This window comes from Trichomycterus rosablanca, chromosome 6 (assembly GCF_030014385.1).
Source record: "Trichomycterus rosablanca isolate fTriRos1 chromosome 6, fTriRos1.hap1, whole genome shotgun sequence".
NCBI classification, from domain to species: Eukaryota; Metazoa; Chordata; class Actinopteri; order Siluriformes; family Trichomycteridae; genus Trichomycterus; species Trichomycterus rosablanca.
In genome coordinates, this window is record NC_085993.1 from 18,553,237 (window position 1) to 18,579,175 (window position 25,939).

The window sequence follows — 25,939 nt, forward strand, 5'->3', positions numbered from 1 at the left end:
GAGGGGGCATGGGTTAGCTTTGTTCTCCTTAATTGGAGCCATCTGGATATATACAGTATAGACAGTTTATTCTCCCCTAAAGGCACAAATGACTGATTCAAAACAAAATGATTTGGGGTTTTAAAATGCGCATACAACTCTTCTGAACCTGATTACTCTTTATTTGCATTAAGTGGAACCCTGCCTGGCCAGCTCTTATTGAAAAGGAGCAATTTCCAGTCACTTTGTTATACAGCTGCTGGTGTGAATGCAGGGAAAGAGTGCATTAAATACAATGCATGAAAGTGTTGATATTTTAAAAGGCTCACTGAAATACTTACTAAGCTCTAATGTTTGATGACAAAATGGGTTGTGTTTGTAATTCCCAGCTTTAGTGTGTTGTCATTAATGGATAATTGTATTAATGGAATTAATGAAAGACTTGGCATTCCAATCATCCCAAAGGTTTTAAATGGGGTTGAAGTAATGGCTCTGTGTGCAGGGGTACAGTTGTGATGGAACAAGAAAAGACCCTTTTCAAACTTTTGGCTGAAACACCTGATAATTAGAAAGTGTGTCCACATACTTTACACCATATAGTGTGTCTCATATTAAAAAGTAAACAAATGTGTCATCTTTTAAAAAATAACAATTAGAAATACATATTTATGTGGTATGTGGAATGTATTATCATTTACTATTAATAAAGTACTCATACTGGTTTGAACTGGCTTTGTATTTTCTAACTGCATGTTTGCATTCTTTTTGCTTTTGCATTGGATGATGGACTCCCCTGCCAACCTTAAGAAATGGCATTCAAAACAGGTATGTCAAATAACTAAAATGTTTGAGAATTAATCCAGCAATAATAATAATTAATAATTACTCCAGCCAATATGATGAACTTAAACAAAAGTACACCGAACCGGCATAACATTATGAAGTGAAGTGAATAACACTGATTGTCTCTTCATCACGGCACCTGTTAGTGGGTGGGATATATTAGGCAGCAAGTGAACATTTAATCCATAAAGTTGATGTGTTTGAAGCAGGAAAAATGGGTAAGTGTAAGGATTTGAGTGAGTTTGACAAGGGCCAAGTTGTGATGGCTAGATGACTGGGTCAGAGCATCTCCAAAACTGCAGCTCATGTGGGGTGTTCCCGGTTTGCAGTGGTCAGTATCTATCAAAAGTGGTCCAAGGAAGGAACAGTGGTAAACCAGCCATAGAGTCATGGGCGGACAAGGCTCATTGATGCACGTGGGGAGCGAAGGCTGGCTCGTGTGGTCTGATCCAACAGACGAGTTACTGTAGCTCAAATTGCTGAAGAAGTTAATGCTGGTTCTGATCGAAAGGTGCCAGAATACACAGTGCATCACAGTTTGTTGCATAAGGGGCAGCAAAAGGGGGACCAACACAATATTAGGAAGGTGGTCATAATGTTATGCCTGATCATGTATATAAACAAAGTTATACAGCACAGTGTAATTCTGTTTTCTTGTCACATAGATTTGATGATCCTGATGGAACCCTGGCTGAGAATGTGGAGTTCCTCCCCAGTGGTGAGGGCAAGAAGCCACGTTTCACTGATGTAAGTGTATAAACAATGAATCCTTAGAACCACCTTAACAAACCAATAGCTGATGTCAGCTTTTAAACCAAAACATTTACTGTGCTGAAACACACACACACACACACACACACACACACACACACACACACACACACACACACATGTATATATACAGTGGGTGAAATAAGTATTTGATCCCCTGCTGATTTTGTAAGTTTACCCCCTTACAAAGACTTGAACAATCTATCATTTTTATGGAAGGTTTATTTTAACAGAGAGAGACAGAATAGCAACAAAAAAATCCAGAAAAAAAACATTAAATAAAAGTTATAAATTAATTTGTATTTAATTAAGGGAAATAAGTATTTGATCCCCTACCAACCAGCAAGAATTCTGACCCCCACAGACCGGTTATGTGCCCATGAGGCACACAAATTAGTCCCTGTATAAAAGACTCCTGTCACAGAATCAGTTTCTTCCGTTCAAATCTCTCGACCACCATGGGCAAGACCAAAGAGCTATCAAAAGACGTCAGGGACAAGATTGTAGACCTGCACAAGGCTGAAATGGGCTACAACAAGACCATCAGCAAGAAGCTTGGTGAGAAAGAGACCACTGTTGGTGCGATAATTCGAAAATGGAAGAAATACAAGATCACAGTCAATCACCCTCACTCTGGAGCTCCATGCAAGATCTCACCTGGTGGGGTAAGAATGATTCTGAGAAAGGTGAGGTCAGTCCAGAATTACACGGGAGGAGCTTGTCAATGATCTCAAGGGAGCTGGGAGCACAGTCACCAAGAAAACCATTAGTAAGACACTTCGCCGTAATGGATTGAGATCCTGCAGTGCCCGCAAAGTCCCTTTGCTAAAGAAGGCTCATGTACAGGCCCATCTGAAGTTTGCCAACGAACACCTGAATGATTCAGAGAAAGCTTGGGAGAATGTGATATGGTCAGATGAGACCAAAATTGAGCTCTTTGGCATCAACTCCACTCGCCGTGTTTGGAGGCAGAGAAATGCCCGGTGGGGATGGTGTTCTTGGGGTCATATCCAGCATTTCTCTGCTCCCAGCTCCCTTGAGATCATTGACAAGCTCCTCCCGTGTAATTCTGGACTGACCTCACCTTTCTCAGAATCATTCTTACCCCACCAGGTGAGATCTTGCATGGAGCTCCAGTGTGAGGGTGATTGACTGTGATCTTGTATTTCTTCCATTTTCGAATTATCGCACCAACAGTGGTCTCTTTCTCACCAAGCTTCTTGCTGATGGTCTTGTAGCCCATTCCAGCCTTGTTTAGGTCTACAATCTTGTCCCTGACGTCCTTTGATAGCTCTTTGGTCTTGCCCATGGTGGTCGAGAGATTTGAACGGAAGAAACTGATTCTGTGACAGGAGTCTTTTATACAGGGACTAATTTGTGTGCCTCATGGGCACATAACTGGTCTGTGGGGGTCAGAATTCTTGCTGGTTGGTAGGGGATCAAATACTTATTTCCCTTAATTAAATACAAATTAATTTATAACTTTTATTTAATGTTTTTTTTTCTGGATTTTTTGTTGATATTCTGTCTCTCTCTGTTAAAATAAACCTTCTATAAAAATTATAGACTGTTCAAGTCTTTGTAAGGGGGTAAACTTACAAAATCAGCAGGGGATCAAATACTTATTTCCCCCACTGTATATGTATTATATACTGTATGTATATATATAAGTATATATTTTATTCAAGGCTGTACAGTTGATTAAGGTTTGTCTTGTTATAGACATGACAACGAATTGTTGACAAATGATTTTTGATAAATAACTTTAAATAACTAGTTTTTTTCTTCATTTTCGTTGTTCAATTTATTAAATCAATCTACTGAAACAAAAAATCTAATGCCTGAATGATGCTGGATTTATTTTCCTGTAAATAGACTCCATAAAAAGGGGGTGCTCGCGTAGCCCAGCACTAAAAGTACACTAGCCCACTACTCCTGAGGTCTGGGAATACAGGGTTTGAATCTCAGCAGTACTAGCAGCGGGTTGGGCATCTGCATATGTATTAACTGGTTGGGGGATGGGTGGCCGAAACAGCCTAGTCATTGGTAGACGCACTTATCAGTGCGCTTTCTGCTGGTCCAGAGCCTGGACAGACATAGGAGGGTTGAGACAGGAAGGGCATCTGGTGTAAAAACTGTGCCAAATCTGATATGCAGACCAGATCCTTCTGGCAACCCCTATATGTAGGAGCAGCTGAAAAAAAGGCTGTTGCAGAACAGATTTAAGAGTTTGCTGGTTAGTGACAAGCAAGCTTAACATTGCCATGGACCTTAAGGATTACATGTACATTTTAGGCATTTAGCAGACGCTTTTATCCAAAGTGACTTACAGTACTTGAGTAATTGAGGGTTAAGGGCCTTGTTCAAGGGCCCAACAGTGTCAGCCTGGCAGTGGTGGGTCTTGAACCAGCGACTTTTCAATTACTAGTCCAGTTCCTTAACCGCTAGGCTACAACTGCCCTCTAGGATTAGGAATAGATGATATTTTTATATTTCATTTATTTAAGCATCAGAAAAATACCTAAATGATAATTTCATCCTGTGGTGTTTTGTTGTAATGAAAGGATTTTTTGTTATGTATTAATTTACTCATTTTCTTCCAATTTTAGTTATTTCCAATTCCCTACTGCCATTCTTTACACCTACTAGTAGAAGAATTTAAAGAATGTTAACACATACAGAAGAGAATGATATACTCTCTTTTTCCACTACAACATCTGCCGGTCTTTTAATCTTGGTTAGTTTTGTCTGTTGTGCTTCCAACAAGGCAGAACCACTGAGATTTAAAGTCAAACCTCTTTGGTGGCACAGTGGGATATTCCGGTAGCACACCAGCGCCGAGATTCTGAACTCCTCAGTTCGAAACTCGGTGTTGCCACCGGTCAGCTGGGCGCTGATTGGCAGTGCCTGCAGCAGACACAGTTCTGCTAGGGCGGGATGACCGGACTATGTGGGTTGGGTATTCAAACGCTGTGTAAGGACCCTGTCTGGCAGATAGAGAGGCGCCTGTGCAGAGTGCCAGGGTTCTGCTAAGGACTGTCTCCGGGTTGGTGGAGGTGTGAGCAGCAATATACCCATCTCGACTGCAATCAGAGATCCCCCAGCAGTGGAAGACAAATTGACTACGCTAAATTGGGAGAAAATGCATAAGTAAAAATGTCCCTAATTGAGTGTCTAAATTGAATGTGATATTAAAAAAACTTTCTGTTTGTATCAGTAAATGGGAACTGATTGTTCCTGCTTTCAAAGTGGAATTAAAACAATCCTGTGTCTAGTCCAAATTGGTGGCTGTCACGATCAGAAGACATTGGCAACACTAAATTGTGAATAAAATAGGTTTACAGGCCTGTAAAACAATAGTTTGTTATATTCATGTGGTTGTAGTCTTAACATTATCACACTGTACTCTTCTCTTTTCTCAGTTTGAAGGGAAGACCTCTTTTGGCATGTCTGTCTTTAATCTTGGAAATGCCATCATGGGCAGTGGAATTTTAGGCTTGGCATATGCTATGTCCAACACTGGCATTCTACTATTTTTGTAAGTCTGAAATTTTTCTTTTTCACAAACACAAACACATTTTTCTGTCTATTGAAATATAATACACAATCACATAATCATAAGTTTGCTGTGTATTTAAAAAAGAATATGGGTTTGAACTGATAAAATTTGCACCTAAGTCATTGTTTCTGATAGTAAAGATGGCTAAAAGATTATGTAAGATGTTTTGTGGGTAATTTATTACACTAAAATAGCATAAATGTCAATCTCTTAATTTAAAGGACATTTCATATTACATTTGTACTAATTTATACTGAAATGTACCAAGGATTTACTGTGTTAAATTTCACGATTGTCCTTACTTGTTTTTTATAAATACAGTGGTACCTTGTAACCCAACGTCCCCTAAACTCAAAATCTTTGAAACTCAACGCCCTTCATTGAGAAATTTGTACCCTTAAACTCAATGTTTCCCTTAAACTCAACATGTTCCATTTGTTTAAAAAAAATGCATTTATTTAATTTCAAATTAACAATGAACAGTCACTTTGTTGAGCGCTTGGTTAAGCGGTGCAGTAATAGGTCATCAAAGTGTGCATATGAGAGGAATCTACATTTGTGTGGAATACACATGTATCTGTGATTAGCTGTATTTTCCACAGTTTCACTTTTAAGCTTGTGTTACAGCTCGAGGTTCTGAGAAATTGTAAGAATCAGCTTTTTATTTCAGTGTTTTTATATTATATTTGTGTTATTTTAAAAACAACCCCGTTATTTTAAGCCTGAAATATATGCAAGTCCACGGGACCATGGAACACATTAACAGGTTTCCCATACATCCTTATGGGAAAAAATACCTTGAAACTCAACGTCTTTTAAACTCAACGCCAGTCCCAGAACCAATTCACATTGAGTTTCAAGGTACCACTGTACTAAAGTACAGTTCTACTAATTTATACTGAAATCTGACGTGTTGTACCACGGAATTACCATGTTTAATTTTACAAGTGTATTTACTTGTTTTTATAAATACTAAATTGAAATGTATCCAAATTATTATTATATATATATTTCTTTCAAAATGTTATTCTCATTATATCTGGTGCAATAAAAGCAATTGTATTAAATTAAATAAAAATGAAAATAGAAGCATGTTCACTAGTAGTCTTAGACTTTTAACCCCCCATCCCCCACTGTATATATCTCAAAGTTACAATCTGGTTTGATACTTTCTTTGACTTGCCAAATGCCATATATCACCAGCAGTGACCTTGTTTCCTAAAGAGTATAAAAAGGCCGAGTTAGTGAACATATCCTCCAATCAGCCCTGTCCTATGTGCTGGTAAAGCTCCGCCTCTTAAAAAAATTTCCATTACTCAGCCCCTATCTTGCCTATTGGGCTGTGCTCCTGTCCCCGAAAAGTTTCCATCTGTTGCTACTAACAGTCCTGTGCTTAGAAAGGCCAACGTCTGAAATAGTCCTTCCCCTCCTCTCTTGTACACGTCACTGCTGTCAAAAAAGTCTTCCCCCCTTCCCTATACGGCCATCAGATCTTGTTCAATCATGTGGTCTCGTTTAGTCTTACTAGGCTTAGATAAGGAGAAATGCTGAAAGCAAGCTTGGGTGTCCTCAGTTTCAGACATGTTACTGAACACCATGGCTCTGATTACCTGGAAGCCTGTTCCTCTAAGGATAGTCTAGTGCAGTACTTTTCCTTACGCCCCAGCATGACTGTGCATTCATTATCCACATTTTTATTTGACTATTAATTGGATTTTTTTAATTGAAGTTTTATAATAAAATTTTGATTTATTACATGGCAGAAAGAGGTTTGATCATTATTGTATGTACTACTCCAGATCAGAAAAGCTGGGACAGTATGGAAAATGCAAATAAAAAAGAATGCAGTGTTTCTTACATTTCCTTTTGTCTGGATATTGTATTTGTTAATATGCGTTAGGGCTGCCACTATCGACTAATCTACAGACTATTTTATCGTTTTATCGATTAATCTAACGATTATTTCTCTTCAAAAAATGTACTTTAGAATCTCATTTACGCTACTTTTTTAACAGCAAACTGTATGGCATAATAATATGGCACAAAACTAAATGTAAACAGGGTTTATGTCCATATTCTCAAATTCTCAAGTGCTCCATATTAAACAAAAAGCAACGTGTTTATGGCATAGAGGTAGGCACGTCTCATTAAGTCCAACATACAGTAACGACAGAATGAGCCCAGATTCTAACCTACACATTCACTCAAAACCTACTTCAAATTGTAAGTGATGTAAACACAGTGATGAGTGTTTCACATGAGAAGCTTTTTGCGCTTTGAGCGCCGCTGCAACCGCAAAAATTGCGAGCCCAATGCAGCAAAGTGCGCGGCGCATGTGAATGTGCCCTAACTGAACTCGCTAAGGAATAAGGTATTCCAAGATCTCAACTATTAAGAAGCTTAATGAAACGATATAGAAGTAAAAATGCGCCCTAACTGAACTCGCTAAGGAATAAGGTATTCCAAGATCTCTGCGATTAAGAAGCTTAATGAAACGATATAGAAGTAAAAATGTGCCCTAACTGAACTCGCTAAGGAATACGGTATTCCAAGATCTCCGCGATTAAGAAGCTTAATGAAACAATATAGAAGTAAAGGTTTTGCCTCATTTCATGCTCCCTAACTGAACTCGCTAAGGAATACGGTATTCCAAGATCTCTGTGATTAAGAAGCACAATGAAACAATATAGACGTGCAACATCGCACTAGTACTGCTGTGGTACCATCAAAGCTTTGCACTGTGTACAAACCAACTTTTTTGTTTTGTGCTAGTTTTAAGTATCACTAAACTTTTGATGATTTGGGTCTTGGAAAACTTTGAGCTTTTCTTTGAAAGCTCTCTACAATTGGCGTCTGACTGCTGCTGATGGCATTTTTTAAAGACTGCGCTTAATGCCGCCAACCAGTGACTGGACCAAATACGACTTAGGTCATGCACACAGCAAGTAGTGCTGAGGGAAATCATATGAACGGTTATATGAATGGAAACATTGTAGAAATTAAACAGGATCATTTTTAAGCATAGTTTTAAAAGCGATGCATCGACTTAAAAAAAATGCATCGACGTCATCAACTAGGTTGACCAATCACAGCAGCCCTAATATACATCCATTCCTGCATTTCAAGCCTGCAACACATTAAAAAAAAAATAAGCAGTAAAGCATTTACCACTTTGTAATGTTGCCATTCCTTCTCACAACACTTAAAAGATGTTTTAGTACTGAGGATACCAACCAATGACGTGCTTCATGTGTTATATGGCACTGACACAAACCCATAAAATGACAGACCCTGGCTTTTGGACTTGCTGATAACAGTTTTGTCTTTAGTCTGGAGCACATAATATACATTTCTAGCCAGTTAATGCGCTGGCTATAAGTGGCAAAAACAACCCCTTTATTTTACACTAAAATATATGTGGGCGGCATGGTGTCTCGGTGGGTAGCACTGTCGCCTCACAGCAAGAAGGTCCTGGGTTTGATCCCCAGGCGGGGCGGTACGGGTCCTTTCAGTGCGGAGTTTGCATGTTCTCCCCGTGTCTGTGTGTCTTCCTCCGGGAGCTCCGGTTTCCTCCCACAGTCAAAAAACATGCAGTCAGGTTAATTAGAGACACTGAATTGCCCTATAGGAGAATGGGTGTGTGTATGTTGTGTGTGTGTTTGTGTGTATGTGTGTCTACCCTGTGATGGACTGGCGCCCCGTCCAGGGTGTTACCGTGTGCCTTGCACCCATTGAAAAGCTGGGATAGGCTCCAGCACCCCCCATCCCACCCATGCGTGACCCTAATTGGATAAGCAGTTAAGACAGTGAGTGAGTAAAATATATGCAGTTCCACAGGACCATAAAACGCATTAACAGGTTTCCCATACATCCATATGGGAGACCCCTGAATATCAGCTTTTTCTGATTTGACGTTGTATCATAAAGAATCTATTAAGAAGCAGGGTCACTTTTTTAAACTCCAGAACAGCCTTAATCATTCTTGGAATGCTCATACCAAGTCCTGATGACATGGTAATGTGTACTGTTCTGGTATAAGTGTATCAGTTGCAGCAATGTTTTGGAAATTTTAAATACTGTTTAAACATATTGGCCTCTGTATTAGGAACACATACCCTGGTAGCACTCATTTTAGGTGTACATTTAGAGACTAGAGCTAGTTACTTTTTCATTTACAGTATGTTTTAATCTTCCTTTAATCTGTGGACATTTTCTGATCACAGTTGAGCTGTTCTAAAAACCCAACAACACTGCTGCACCTGATACACTTATACAAGTAAAACACATACTACAATGTTAAAACATCTGGTTAGTGGGGTTTCTTTTGGAGTCCCTTTCGATTTGTAAATGCAGTAGAGGGGGACACAATGTATATGGAGAAACATATGAACTATACACAGCTATAATCTAATGATAATTACAACTGTTTGCATGTTAAAGCCATCTGAAAAATATTTTAGAGATATCACCTACTGCTTTCTTTCTGAGCATGGCAAAACTACAAAAAAAGTGGGGCCAGAAGTTACTTTACTCTAATATTCACATGGGTTTTAAACCTAAACAGAGCATTTCTAGTCCCTCTTGCTATTTTCCACAGAAGTGCAAATCAATGAGAGCAGTCAAACATTGATTCAGCTGTGACTTTTCCATAATCCGTGGGTAAATCAGTCTTTACTCCAACGCTGCTTTATAGTAAATAACATTTCTGTTTTTCATCTGGGAGCAGTGTTAACATGACAGCTTTTGATAATGTCTGCACTCACAGGGACATTAGTGGGCAAAATACAGTTCATGTATAAGGTGGTTAACGGTAACCTTTTAAGGAATGCTGAGTGAACATGTTCTCACAGCAGTGGACCACTGCAGCCAATCCAGCTCTTCATCAAGCCTTTGGCACTGGGTTGTGAACACAAAAAAGGGGCATGGGAAATGCCATTTACCAAAATAAAAGTTAGTGTGCAGTCCATTTCTTATCACTATACAGTTCCGTCCAGAATTGTTCAAAGAATTTACAGAATTCTCAAATGCACCGTACACCTACTCATAGCATTTTAATCAGGCTAGATTCAGCAGAATTTCCCACTGAACAGAAATTCCTGGCATTGAGTCATTGTAGATGCATCACACAAAGTTAAAATGTATGCCATTTTTCAGATATGAAAATTAAAGTTTAATTAAATTCGTTTATTTTGTTGGTCAGTGAAAACATGGGGTTTGTATTACATAGCTGGCTGTGTTTTTAACCAAATTGGCCTACCATTTTCACAAACCTGTTGACTAAGTAAACAAAAAGAGGCTTTTTGTCTGGTTATAACAGACAGCTGGTTCTAATTAAATAATAAATTTTTTGCTAATCTTGCAATGTCAAATAAAATACTTATTCTGATATCATAATAAATAAAACTTAATTTTTTCTACTTAGGTTCCTTCTCACGGCTGTTGCTGTTCTTTCATGTTACTCCATTCACCTTATGTTAAAAGCCTCCGGTGTTGTGGGTAAGCTGCCTTGTTATTACAGTCATCTTCTTATGATGAACAGCTTGGAGCACTAAACCACTCACTAGTTAATGCTGCTTGACCTAATAATAGAGCTAATAAATATATCAAATACTGTACATAAAAAATGAAAGATGTGTATTTCATACTGCAGTGTAGAGTCTAGCATGGTTTTCACATTTTAAAGCATGAATTGTATACTCATTAGTTTGGATTTTAAGGATTTCTAAAGTTGTTCTTATGTGCTGAAAATGTTACTAGGAATCAGAGCTTATGAGCAGTTGGGGTTCCGGGCTTTTGGGACACCTGGTAAAATGGCAGCTGGAATTGCTATCACACTGCAGAATATTGGAGGTAAGATACGTCTTTGGCTTTTATTTGATCTGTTTACCTGTGTTCTGTTCTGTCTGTTTTAATTACCTGTTGTAGAGACAAGTAAAGAGTTACTTGACATGTTTTCTTTTAGAGTTAGAGACTATTATCTGTTGGCTAGTGTATATAATTTTCTAATAACATGTAATAACTGTGTAGGATAAAAGCAAATAACTTATTTGGACATTCTGAAGGAAAATATACTAAAGATACTAGAACAAGATAATTGCTAATCCTAAAGAAAAATAATTAAGAAATAGTTAATAAAAGTATTCACATTACACTACTTGCCTTAGAATTGGTTTAAATCAGACGTTAGTGAGTTTTTGTACTGTTCATTTCAGACACAAGACTGTCCATTATTGCAATGGTACTGTATTTTATTCTGTTTCTAGCTCTAATTATTATACACTGTTCATGTTGCAAGCAGCAAAATACAAACACAAACTGCAGTTTTTAATGCACTTTCATTGTGTGTGTAACATTTTAAGTGAAAACAAACATATGAAAAATGATGAAAAGACAAACAGTTAATAAAATAATATCTAAAGCTCCATTTTTGTTGTGGATCCACTTTTTAATCAGATAAGCTGTTGGGTTTTTAAGTATGAACTGCTCAATGTAGGTCTCAGAAATCACTCTTGAGTTGATGTCAGGACTTTGACTAGGCAACTCCACACATTATTCTGCTTATTCTGTTATTTAGGTCATGGCTCAGCAAAAAATATGACACCTTCATCTAAAGATTTGCATATTCAAAGAACATTTTCCTAAAGGTTGAGGAGTCATACAGTTATTCTTTCAAATCTTAGACAGGTTCTGAAGTTTCTCTTGGTTTGCAGTCTTTTTGTGCTACTGTCTCATATATCCTATTTGACTTAGTGTCTTTTAAGTCAGTGGGGTCATAAACACTGATTATAACTAAGAAGAAAATTGTTTCTTTGGGAATTTTAAGGTTTGGGTTTGATGCTAAGGTTAAAGAGGCTGTGTCGCCGCTTAGGAGGCACAGCTGTAAAAACACACGCTAGCACACCAGAGCTGGGCTCTCGAATACATCGTATCGAGTCTCAGCTCTGCCTGGCGGCTGGGCTGAGCGGCCACATGAATAACGATTTGCCTGTTGTTCATATAGGGGTGGGATTTCAAGCCAGATAGGGACTCTCTCATAGCTTATGCAACTACGACCTCTGCTGGCTGATTGATGGTGCCTGCACAGAGACGGGGAAAGAGTGCGTTGATCAGGGTCTGTCTCTCCGTACACAGAGCTGATCCGCAGCTGATCTGGTCTGGTATAGGGAACAAAATGCATACAGCTGCTGCCCACATGTCGGAAGGGGCGTGGGTTAGCTTCGTTCTCCTCGATCAGAGCTGGGGCCAGCATTAGTGGAGAGGAAGCATGACAACTTTTTTTAATGGGTGATATGGGTATTGGATAACTTTATTTCTTAATTAAATAAAATGCTTCACGAACTGTGTTGTGTTTACTTCAAGATCCCATTGTGTAATAATATGCTTTGTTAAATTCTTCAGTGATCCTTCAAATTTTTCATATTTTTTTTTTCTTGTACTGAAACAAACAAAAATCATTTCAAACGGTCAAACCACTCTTGAAGAGAAATAAAAAAAATTTTGTTTTTATAAAATTTTTATACTTCTTTCCCCTCCTTATGTATGTTTCTTCTCTCTCCCTTTTGTTTCCTCTTTCCTTCCGCAACCCTCCAATGTCATTCTTTTCTCTGTTTTTTTTTCTTTTCTCCCTTTACAGCTTTCAATATATTTCCCTCTTAGAATAATGCTTAACTGTAGCTGCTCTGCTGTTAATCAATATTGTGGCGCCGGCGAGTAGGAAGGCGAGCGTCGGGGCTGCGAGTGAGCTGCCCTTGGCAGTTCACTCAGTGGATTAGGACAGACACTCATTCATACACACAGACAATCATACAACAGACAAACATAAAGGCTGCCTATCCAGCCCTCACCGTAGCCACCCCAGCCCCAACACTGGGCTACACGGCCACGGTAAGTACGGACAGCATGGCCGCAAGGGCTTCTGGGTAAAGCCCGTGGCGGCCCCCTAGCGGTGACGCTACATTGCCCCTCCCTAATGGTCAACCGACTCGGTGACCAACTCGCCAGCGTCCACTGGGTGGCTCCTCGGCCAGACCGCACCCCATTACACTGCCGAGCCGCTCTTCCACCCACTGCTGGACCGGGCACCCTGCCCCTACAGCCACCTGGGCTAGCGCACTCAAACAGACCGGACATATTGGCCCACTGTACCACCAGAGCCACCCAAATGCCACAATCCCACTTCTGACACCAATGTGGCGCCGGCGAGTAGGAAGGAGAGCGTCGGGGCTGCGAGTGAGCTGCCCTTGGCAGTTCACTCAGTGGATTAGGACAGACACTCATTCATACACACAGACAATCATACAACAGACAAACATAAAGGCTGCCTATCCAGCCCTCACCGTAGCCACCCCAGCCCCAACACTGGGCTACACGGCCACGGTAAGTACGGACAGCATGGCCGCAAGGGCTTCTGCGTAAAGCCCATGGCGGCCCCCTAGCGGTGACGCTACAATATAAATCATGTATTTGCACTATAATGCACTTGAAAGCACAGATGCTTCTGCTCATAGCCAGATCCTGCATGCACTTAGCCAGCCTATCAATTTAGGAAAGCATCTATCATTTTTACACATAAAGAGCCAGCATGTTCCTTATGGATTAATCAAGTACAAAATACCAAAATGTGTAATCATTAAAGCTGTCTTTTTATTTTACTGTCAACAGCTATGTCCAGCTACTTGTTCATCGTCAAGTCCGAGTTTCCTTTGGTTATCCAGGCCTTTATGAAAGTAGACTCCAGCTCTGGGTAAGTTATTGGTAATGCTTGATTGCCATTATTAGAGAATTTTGTCTGTAGCTGGTAAGGTATAGTTTTGAATTGAACATAGCAGAAAGGAGAATTTAAGGGAAGAGCAAGAAAGTTAGTTAGGCAAATGTTAATCAATCTTTAAAAGTCGGCATAGTGGCTAAGTGGGTAGCACTGTCGCCTCACAGCAAGAAGGTCCTGGGTTCGATCCCCAGGTGAGGCAGTCCAAGTCCTTTCTGTGTAGTTTGCATGTTCTCCCTGTGTCTGTGTGGGTTTACTCCAGGAGCTCTGGTTTCCTTCAACAGTCCAAAGGCATGCAAGTGAGGTGAATTGGAGATACAAAATGTTTTTGATATAACCTTGTGAACTGATGAATCTTGTGTAACGAGTAGCTACCGTTTCTGTCTTGGATGTAACCGAAGGGTGTAAAACATGATGTTAAAATCCTAATAAAACAAACAAACAAACTGTTGGACACAGCAACAAGGTCATTTTGAATATTGGTTACCATGACAACCATTTACTTTTTCCATTTATCAGCTGTAGATGACTATTTTATACCACAAGATACAATGTTTTCTACTATTAAGAATAGAATTTTAATGAACATGTTTCCACTTAGAGGTTATTAACTGAAGTAAGGGCTTAAAAATTGATGTGTAAAATCTGTGAAACTGGTAGTTACAAAAGACAAAAGCAAAGCTGACTGGAAGCTATGACAACATAGCGCAAGTTTAAGAACTGGAGCTCAGCCAAGAGGACAAACCTCAGAGCCATGGGTCAACACGTCATATTTCTAGGAAACTGGACTGGAATTGCCAGTCTGAATTATTGATCGTGATTTGGCAATGCAACAGTGAAAGAATTTTAAAAATTGATCAACATTTGGCAAAGTTTTAGGCAAATGTACAGACTGACACTGTGTGTGTAACTACAGGGTACATACCTGTGATCTGTCATGGGCAACACTGGAAAATCTGAGCCAAGTGTCAGGAGGAGGTGTGACAGCCACATTAAACTGTGATTGGTCATTTTTTTTGGTTTTAAAAAATTGGTTTTAGCTATATGCCACCCTGACACACCCTAACTGAGGGTGTCATCCCGACAATAATGCCTTCTCCTGTTATGTGGGAGAGAGAGGACTCAAGTGCGGAGATTGGGAAATAATAAATTTATTTTTTAAATAGAAAATAATGAACACAACACAAAACACAAACAAAAACCAATCGGGAACCCCGATGGATGCCACTGGGCGATGCAGGCTACAAAACAAAAAGGGAAAAAGTAAAGGATGCTGGACGCGAACCCCGGTCGTTTCGGAGGGAGCCGGGCACGTTACCAGCGCGCTAATGTAGCACAGGTGAGCAAGTGTGTGTAGGGGCTAAAGGCGCTACAGCGAGCTGACGCGGGGATAAAAACCTACGCTGAAAACCTAGCCCCTGCACAGCGGTTGGCTAGTGTAGGTAGCGATCGGCGGACCCTTCGCTTGTCGACACAGCAGTGGAAACACACCGATCTGAAAGAAGAGAGAAAGTCAAAAGTTAAGTTAAGCAAGCTCACAGATGCGGATTCGAACCGGGGTTGCTGGCGGTACAGCCGCACGCTTAACGGCATCACCACCCAGCGGTTTTGAAACCCAATGACGATACTACTTAGATGCATTATAGGGGGGGTTTCTGATATCAGGCAGAAGCACACCTGTTAAAAAACTAGAAAGCCTCCAGAAGGCTCCATCATCAGCCGTAGCTGGAAAGAAGCCAGTCTGTTATAGGAAACCGAAAAAGAATTGGATTCAAACCGGGTTATGGAATCACAGCCGAACGCTTAACGGCATGGCCATCCCACGGTTCCTGAACCCACTAGCGTTGAAAATAAAAGGAATATGAAAACTACACGGTGTTGCACCACACTATTTCTAAGAGAGGTAAAAGCAAAAGACTAACTACCTCGACCTTGCGGTCTACATCCCCGAATGGCCTTATGCCACCAGGGGTACCACCTAGTCATAAGAAAGGAGCGTGGGAGCACTGCCAAATGAGAGCAAGAAAACCCGTCAGGGACTCAGTTAAGCAAGCTCATAATTGCGGATTCGAACCGGGGTTGCTGGCGATATAGCCAAACGCTTAACGGTGTCGCCACCCAGCGGTTTCGAAATCCAATGATAATAATAATTAAAAGCACTATAACAGAGTTCACAACCAGCGCTGTAGCTCGACGCTGATCGCTAGTGCTAAAGGCTAAGCGTGAAAACAAAAGCAGCACGAGGGCTGCACGGCATCGCACCACGCTAATTCTAAGAGAGGCAAAAGCTCGACCTTGCGGTCTACACACCCGAATGGCCTTGTGCCACCAGGGGTACCACCTAGTCCTAAGAAAGAAGCGTGGAGGAGCCGCCATGACACCGAAGTGCCAAACAAAAAAAAGGAAACAAAGGCAGAAGGTGTGACGCCTGCAGCCTGGCGAGGCTCCCTTATATAAGGGAACCGCAGCTGCAGGTCGTTCGCCCTAACGAGCTGGCCAATCATTTAAGGCCACGCTCGTTGCTGCTCTGTAAGGCCTGTGACGTCAGGAACGAGTGGTAAGTTCCACTAACGCCACAGAACATTACACTCCGTTTTTCTTCCTTAGGCTAAAAGTAGATGCTACTCCAAGGCTTATTTCAGTTGCTTTCTCTTTTAGCAGCCATGCTTGGTATGCTGTCTGTCACCAGTCACTGACGATAGATAATGCTGACACCTGCCAGCACATTCAAATTCATAAACTGTGCAGTCTGTTTTTTGTTCCATGCTGGGGTGTGTTTTGATAATGGATGAGTTTAAAATGTCAGTTCACTGTTAGCAGTGTTATGTCCTTCTCCAGTGTGTACTTTATGTGATAGTTGGCTAATCTTTAGAACCGCTTGCACCCAATAATACTTAGAAAATAAATTTGATATAATTGATATAATATATAGAAAGGCAACATGATTATTTTTAGGCATAGGTTGGCATGAAAATATTTAAGGTATGTTTATATGGTGTGTTTTAGATGGGACACTTTTTTAATCTATGAACTGTGTTCTAGCTTAGTACTGAAACCACATTTTGCCATTTTTGGTGACTGTTGAAAGATATACATAATATGCCAAATGTTTCAGCAATACACCTTCCAAAGAAAAAGTGGGTGAATATTTACTTGAGGGTAATAGTAATAGGGGTAAGCGCCCAGGTGGTGCAGCGGGATATTCCGCTAGCACACCAGCACAGAGATTTTAACATCCTCGGTTCGAAACTCGGTGTTGCCACCGGTCCTTGCCACTGGGCACCATCTAATGGGCATAATTGGCAGTGCCTGCAGCAGACACGGTTCTGCTAGGACGGGATGACCAGACTATGTGAGTATGGTCTTTAAACGCTGTGTAAGGACCCTGATTGGCAGATTGCATGGGTGAGAAGGGTTCCGCTAAGGGTTGCGCGTGGGTCGGAGGAGGCGTGAGCAGCAATATACCCACCTCAACTGCAAATCAGGATCCCCCAGCAGCGGAAGACAAATTGACTATGCTAAATTGGGGAGAAAATGCATAAAATAGAAATAATAATAATAATAGCAAAAAAATTATAGTAATAGGGCTAAACGAGTCGTACATCATTACTAAAAGTGTTTGAGCATTTCTAAATGTTTATTACAAAGGCTACAGTTGTTATAAAGTTTGACTATGTTGAATGTAATGTTAGTTTGACATAACCTTCAAGTCAAGCGACAAAGACTGTTGTTTACTAAATGTTATAACACTTTACTGATTCATGTAGTGTACAGGTAAAATTTAAAGCTTTCTGTAAAAGCACCTTGAAATGCTTACTAAACTGACATACAAGGGCTCTTCAAAAAGTTTCCGCACTTATATACTTTCGTTGGAAACTGTGAGGGCAGGAGCAGTAGTAATTGTTCATGATTTAGTCTGGATTTAGCACCATCTTTTTGGACCGCTCAAAGAAGCTTTAAGGAAAAGAAGATTTTCATGTGATGATGATGTGAAAGCAGCGCTGCATCAGTGGCTACGTGCTCAGCCAAAAGCATTTTTATGCTGATGGCAATTCATTGGAAGGTGACTATGTAGAAAAGTGATGTAATTTGTTTTTGAAATTCTTAATAAACAGAGTTTAAAAAGTGCGGACACTATTTGAAGAACCCTCAGAGTAGTTCACTTTGTCAAAGTGTAGTACAATTCCTGGGTAAGTGACTTCTGGTTCAAGTGTGGACAAAAGCTTAATACCTGAGAGAAGATGCATCTGATAGCAGGGGTGCAGAATATATTATGGGGTGCATATATATTATAGTTTGATAACCGTATTAAAACTAGATCATAATCTTAAAATAAACTGTGATCATTAAAATAATATATAGTTTCATAAAGATTAGAGCTGACATAGCTCGCAGATAGTCATAAAAATAAAGACAACACAAATGAGCTGTCAAAAACGAATTAGATTTAACATAACCACACAACAAAATTAGATCATAATTTGAAGTCTCTTGTTCTCTTTTTTAGAGAGTGGTATCTGAATGGCAACTACCTGGTGGTTTTGGTGTCCCTTTCTATGATTCTGCCTTTAGCCCTCATGAAGCAGTTAGGTAAGTACAATTCTTTCAGTCTTCTACCGTTACAGATGTTCTTATACAGGAACACTTTTTAAGCTTTAATATGGCAAAAACAAAGAAAAATAAAAAAGTGGCTTTTAAATATATTACAATGACATTAAGTAAGATTTTTTCAACTTGCAGTACATTTTCCATTTGCAATCTACAAAACACAAATGTGTAGTCTTCACCTGTATATGCTGTTGGCCAATCATTTCACATATATAAATGTACGTATGTGGCCCACAAGATTGGATTTTGACTACTGTTGTTAATTGAAGTCCCAGCTAGATTGCATTTAGTATGAGATGATTTATTTCTAGAACTTCACAGTTTATTATTTATCATAGCGGTACCACAGAATCAAGTGTCTACCCTTCAGAAATGAATCATTCAGAGAATTACAATGTACAAAATGCAGTTGTTCCAGATATTTCTATTACATTTTTATTAGTATGGCAATATTGGCAGTAAAGCTTTGGTAGTGTGTGTCCGCCATGAATTTTGACTTGCACTCACATTTGAAATAAACACACTGTAATCCAAATGACCAATATTTTATATTTATTTTATTATTTTTATTATTTTTGTTGTTAAAGTAAAAGTGAAAAGGTTTTAAAGGTTTAACACAAGGCTGTGTGAGTGACAGTTTAGATTTCATTGGCTTAATGTTTTGTCTTTTAGCTAACAACAAAACATTTAAAAAAAAATTATACATTTATATATATACAGTGTATCACAAAAGTGAGTACACCCCTCACATTTCTGCAGATATTTAAGTATATCTTTTCATGGGACAACACTGACAAAATGACACTTTGACACAATGAAAAGTAGTCTGTGTGCAGCTTATATAACAGTGTAAATTTATTCTTCCCTCAAAATAACTCAATATACAGCCATTAATGTCTAAACCACCGGCAACAAAAGTGAGTACACCCCTTAGTGAAAGTTCCTGAAGTGTCAATATTTTGTGTGGCCACCATTATTTCCCAGAACTGCCTTAACTCTCCTGGGCATGGAGTTTACCAGAGCTTCACAGGTTGCCACTGGAATGCTTTTCCACTCCTCCATGACGACATCACGGAGCTGGCGGATATTCGAGACTTTGCGCTCCTCCACCTTCCGCTTGAGGATGCCCCAAAGATGTTCTATTGGGTTTAGGTCTGGAGACATGCTTGGCCAGTCCATCACCTTTACCCTCAGCCTCTTCAATAAAGCAGTGGTCATCTTAGAGGTGTGTTTGGGGTCATTATCATGCTGGAACACTGCCCTGCGACCCAGTTTCCGGAGGGAGGGGATCATGCTCTGCTTCAGTATTTCACAGTACATATTGGAGTTCATGTGTCCCTCAATGAAATGTAACTCCCCAACACCTGCTGCACTCATGCAGCCCCAGACCATGGCATTCCCACCACCATGCTTGACTGTAGGCATGACACACTTATCTTTGTACTCCTCACCTGATTGCCGCCACACATGCTTGAGACCATCTGAACCAAACAAATTAATCTTGGTCTCATCAGACCATAGGACATGGTTCCAGTAATCCATGTCCTTTGTTGACATGTCTTCAGCAAACTGTTTGCGGGCTTTCTTGTGTAGAGACTTCAGAAGAGGCTTCCTTCTGGGGTGACAGCCATGCAGACCAATTTGATGTAGTGTGCGGCGTATGGTCTGAGCACTGACAGGCTGACCCCCCACCTTTTCAATCTCTGCAGCAATGCTGACAGCACTCCTGCGCCTATCTTTCAAAGACAGCAGTTGGATGTGACGCTGAGCACGTGCACTCAGCTTCTTTGGACGACCACTGTTCTGAGTGGACCCTGCTCTTTTAAAACGCTGGATGATCTTGGCCACTGTGCTGCAGCTCAGTTTCAGGGTGTTGGCAATCTTCTTGTAGCCTTGGCCATCTTCATGTAGCGCAACAATTCGTCTTTTAAGATCCTCAGAGAGTTCTTTGCCATGAGGTGCCATGTTGGAACTTTCAGTGACCAGTATGAGAGAGTGTGAGAGCTGTACTACTAAATTGAACACACCTGCTCCCTATGCACACCTGAGACCTAGTAACACTAACGAGTCACATGACATTTTGGAGGGAAAATGACAAGCAGTGCTCAATTTGGACATTTAGGGGTGTAGTCTCTTAGGGGTGTACTCACTTTTGTTGCCGGTGGTTTAGACATTAATGGCTGTATATTGAGTTATTTTGAGGGAAGAATAAATTTACACTGTTATATAAGCTGCACACAGACTACTTTTCATTGTGTCAAAGTGTCATTTTGTCAGTGTTGTCCCATGAAAAGATATACTTAAATATCTGCAGAAATGTGAGGGGTGTACTCACTTTTGTGATACACTGTATATTATAAATGTATAAATTTTTTTTTAATGTTTTGTTGTTAGCTAAAAGACAAAACATTAAGCCAATGAAATCTAAACTATCACTATATATTTTTTTTTTTCCCCCAATGTTTCAATGCAGAAATGATTAAAGAAGTGATTTGTGTGATCAGAGAAAATGCTCTGCGGAAATGAGATTTTTATCCACAGTGTTCCATATTAATAACTATTAAGAAGAAATTAGTTGAAATAAGTTTATTTACAAAGATTTTCTTTTAGGTTTCTGCTGGTGTAATATTCATATTTTGGTATATGAATAGCGAACAAGAAAATATACATTTTTGTTTTTGTGACATATGATACATTTGATATGATACTTGTGAACATGCTAGAGTGTTATTGTAGACCAATGGGAAATGTTTTTGTCATTAAAAGGCTAAACTATTTTGTGATTGGTCTTTAACTGTTTCTGAGCCTGTAGTAGAGTAGCTGTGAGATTCCTGCTCAGACTGACACGTCTCCATATTTTGACCTCACAGGTTACCTTGGTTATACCAGTGGCTTTTCTCTCAGTTGCATGGTCTTCTTTCTGTCTGCGGTATGTAGTTTCTCAATTATAATGAATTCATGATGTGTAATAATAGTAATAATAATCATATAATATCATATAACAATCATATATATATATATATGATGCTTTATTTATTATATATAATAATTTTAGCATGTCTCATATTTGAAAATAATTAATCATATATTTAGGAAGTTATTCAATGCCTATTGATATTCACAACCATAATTGCCTGATTACCCAACCTGACAATCCAGTTCAGCTGAATTATCACATCCAGGTTTGATTTTAGCCAGAGCAGAATATAAATTAAGTTTTAACAGTCACTGTTTAAAGAAATTACAGAAGAGCTAAGAAAAACCTGTTGACATATTTGAATCTGGAAACTGTTGCAAGGCCAATTTAAGGTTATATGACTCCACCGAACCACAGCAAGAGCTAAAACAGTGGTAATATGTACACAGGATTGACTGTCTGGCAAAATTCTCTAAAGGCTCAGAAACAGCCTATCCAGAAAGTGACAGTAAAAAAAACTTAAGAAGTGCACATCTGTATTCTAAGCTAAAGTTACTTCTGCTGGGTTGATGCCCTTGTACCCTGTTCAGCTCTCCTTGTGTATCAGCCTGTGTATCTTGTCCATGCTCCTGAGACTGTGCTGAGTGACACAGCAAACAGCACAAATGGATGTGCCAACCTGGAGAAGCTGGACTATCTGTGCAACCTGAATGGGCTGCAGGTACCGCCTCATGCTACCAGTAGTGACAAGAACACTAGCAAAACACAAAACTATAGAAGAAACAGTCAGGAAGGATAAGGAGAGAGTAACTGTCTGTTTTATTTCTACCACCATTCAAAAAAGTACAGATAAGTGACTAAAATTAACGTATTATGTGTTGTTTTATGTTTTATGTATTAAAATGCTAAGCAGGCCAAAGGGAGCTTGATTTGGGTTAAATATGGCAAAAAGAAAATATGAGGGTAATAGTGCAAAAACTTTAAGCCCTGGTAAATAGAAATGTGGGAAAAAGTAATCTGGTCATATGTGATTCCTTCACATTCTCTTCAAGTAGCAGTAGCATTTGTAGCATGCACCAAGAGAAGGGTAAAGGAATGGCACATGGTCACTCCAAATCAATATAAAGTTGTTCACTGTAATCATCTAGTCAATATAATGAAATGCTTCGGTCTCCTGAAGTGAAACGAAGTGGTCTCCTCTAGAATAAGTGCCACAGGACACAAGGGGTCACTTGATGATTTGAGAAGTATAGATGTTTTACCGCCATCATCAAAATATTATTTGAATGAATAATATTAAAAATAATGATGTTCCTCCCTTTAGTACCATTTTAACACCTTACTAAGCCACTTTGTTCTTTTTTCTTTTAATTTGTCACATCCAAAAGTTGGTGTCAGTGAATGTGAGTGAATGAGTGAGGGTGTAATCCCTTGTCATGGACCAACACCCTTTCTAGTTTGTATTGTGTCCAGTGTTCATTGGATAGGCTCTTTACCCACTTCAATTCTTACCAGGATGACATGGTTTACTGACAGGGGTTGAGATAAATGATAAACAAAATGTTATTGTTCATATGTGTTCCTTAACGTAGCAGAGGCAATGCAGTCTAATGTATTTATACATGTGAGACGGTCACTGGAGTGGGTATCAATTTTATGTTTATGTGGTTAGACATCCACTCTACCAGCTGCGCCACCATGCCGCCCATCCAAATTAATGTGAGGTTCGAAAACATAAACAAAATCTACCCATTTACTGCTACAGGGGCTCTAAATCTTTTCAGCCAGTGATGCAGATTTTAAATTTTGGGCCACATAATTGTTTGGCATGATGCACTGTGGCTAGAGGGATACATTTATCAGAGAAGACAGACGACAGAGAAAATGCAAACTAACACACACCTTTAGTTGGGGTGCATTTTATATAGCTGATATCCTGATAAGTATAAAAACACCCTGAACTCTGTACTTAATACTAAACTGAGCACTGTAGTTAATAGAATTATAGTATGGTTAAAATGATAAATAAATCCATATCCAACCATACTGTCCCAACCCAAAGGTTAAAATCCAATTCAATGGACCATTGAATCTGTTAATGCACTGACAATATGGATAATATAATATATGGATATTATAACATTAATATTTTACTTTTCTGATTTATATTTGCTCCCTATTTTCTTCTCTTAGGTAATCTATAAGAAATTTTATATTCCCTGCCCTTTTGAGGAGTTCTCTGCAAATAGCACAGCTGATCACTTACTCTCAACTGCATCATCATTGGTTGACAGCACCCATAGTCACCATGATGTACATGTGGTGGATGATTCCCACTGCGCTCCCCGCATGTTCACAATCAACTCTCAGGTATTATTGAGACCTAAAAATTTATTAAAATGGGACATCATGATGACATCAAAAATATGACAAGCAAAATATGGCTTTTTTCTTACCTTGTAGACGGCATACACTATTCCTATTCTGGCCTTTGCCTTTGTGTGTCACCCTGAAGTGCTGCCCATCTACACTGAACTACGCGAGTAAGTTTCTATTCATCTACATACCTGTCTGTCTGCACAGCCTTACTGTTCTTACATCCCAATACATTTCACATCCTGGAATTAGTATTAATTGCACTAAATTTTGGATAAGACACAATTTTCTTATTAAATACCAAAGACCCCCCATCACACTTTGGGTTTAGTATTTAGTTCAGACATCTTTGGCAAAGGATAGTAGTCAACGTGATGAAGCAGTGTTGGTACTGTTCACTATGCAGAATTATTTAGGTTCCTCCAGGCTGGTATAGTTGTGTTTCTCAATGTTTCAGATCATCAAACTAAATGCAGTAATTGACAAAGATAACACTAGTAACCCCAAAAAAGATTTTAATGATGATTTTATTTATTAAAGAAAGTTGGCCAGCCCTACCTGCTCCTATGTGAAAAAAGTAATTGCCCCCGTAGCTACTAAATCAGACAGTTAACCAAATAGGTTACAATTATGCAAACCCAGGCATACAGTAATTACTGCTAGACCTTTTAAATCTAAACATACTTAAATAGAACCTGACATGGTCTCAAAAAGCATCATATGATGCCACATTCAAAAGAGATTTAAAACATGCTAAATAACTGATGGAAATTAATCAGTCTGGAAATGATTACAAAGCTATTGCTAAGACTCTGGGACTCCAGTGAACCACAGTAAGAGCCATTATCCATAATCATATTATTTTGTTTCACTGCTGACTTCATTGACACAATTCTATTTTCTTTTTATCAACCCCCTACCCCAAGGTCAACTGGATAAAGACTTGCTTAATACTTGGTTAATAAAAGGGTTTAGAGTAGTGTAATATCATGTTAATGAAATAATTCAAGCTGGACTCGAGTTATCTGTTAATTCCGTTTAGCTAGGTCTTTGATGAGCAAGTGCTAATTTTATTTATTGAGAAAAAAATGTTGGTCAGCCCTACCTGGTTCTATGTGAAAAAAAATGTAAATGCCACCTTAGCTACTAAATCAGACAGTTAACCAAATTGGTTACAATTATGCAAACCCAGGCATGATTACTGATAGACCTGTTGAATCTAAACATTACTTAAATAGAACCTGACAAGGTTTTAAAAGCATCACATGATGCTACGTTCAAAAGAGATTAAAAAAAAAGATGAAATAAAGTCACTGAAATCTGCCAGTCTGAAAAGGATTATAATGCCTTTGCTAAGGCTATGGGACTGCAGTGAACCACAGTGAGAGCCATTATCCATAAACATATCCACGTTTTGCTTATTACATAATTATCTATCTGCTTACAAACATTTGTTATTCAGCATAAATATATTCTCAGACCACAAAATATTGTCCGTTTTTGTTTTAGAACAATATGGTAAGAAGCAGGTTGTGGATTGGTTTTGACCATCTTCTCTTGGAAAAATGTCTTTGATTTTTTTAGGGTTACATGGGGGTCTGTAATAGACTTACATAGGATTCGAATCATGTAGTTGGCTAGGATGTTTAAGCATTTTCACCTTCATTTTTTCAATTATGTTTCCTCTGATAAAGTGTAATACCAGTAGAGTTTTCTGAAAAGCAGCCCTGTGTGATGATGCTCCTGCTTATGTACATTTTGTTTTTCTATAATAACAGCCCCTCTCAGAGGAAAATGCAGCACGTCTCCAACCTCTCCATCCTCATCATGTACGTCATGTACTTCCTCGCAGCCCTCTTTGGTTACCTGACCTTTTATGGTAATGCACATTTCACTGCTGACACAATTTTATTTTCTTATTATCAACCTCTTACCCTAGGGTCAACAAGATAATGACTTGCTTAATACTTGCTTAATAAAATGGTTTGGAGTAGTGTAATATTATGTAAATGAAACAATTCAAGATAGACTCTAGTTACGTTAGATCCTTTTAGCTAGGTCTTTGATATGAAAGTGCCAAAAGCTTAATTTAATGTATTACTTGGCTTTATCAATTCAGGTT

At 39.2% G+C, this 25,939-nt stretch overlaps 1 protein-coding gene across 1 annotated transcript in view; it reads left to right on the forward strand.

The window, feature by feature from the left end:
* Window positions 1-25,939, forward strand: part of slc38a3b (solute carrier family 38 member 3b) — a 58,705-nt gene that overhangs the window by 17,147 nt on the left and 15,619 nt on the right. The window contains exons 3-13 of the mRNA XM_062997519.1: window positions 787-804; window positions 1,488-1,569; window positions 5,016-5,131; window positions 10,575-10,648; window positions 10,910-11,002; window positions 13,814-13,895; window positions 18,424-18,506; window positions 21,395-21,453; window positions 23,635-23,811; window positions 23,905-23,984; window positions 25,596-25,696. Of these exons, the coding sequence (XP_062853589.1) occupies window positions 787-804; window positions 1,488-1,569; window positions 5,016-5,131; window positions 10,575-10,648; window positions 10,910-11,002; window positions 13,814-13,895; window positions 18,424-18,506; window positions 21,395-21,453; window positions 23,635-23,811; window positions 23,905-23,984; window positions 25,596-25,696 (965 nt within the window). The remainder of the gene's footprint in view (window positions 1-786; window positions 805-1,487; window positions 1,570-5,015; window positions 5,132-10,574; window positions 10,649-10,909; window positions 11,003-13,813; window positions 13,896-18,423; window positions 18,507-21,394; window positions 21,454-23,634; window positions 23,812-23,904; window positions 23,985-25,595; window positions 25,697-25,939) is intronic.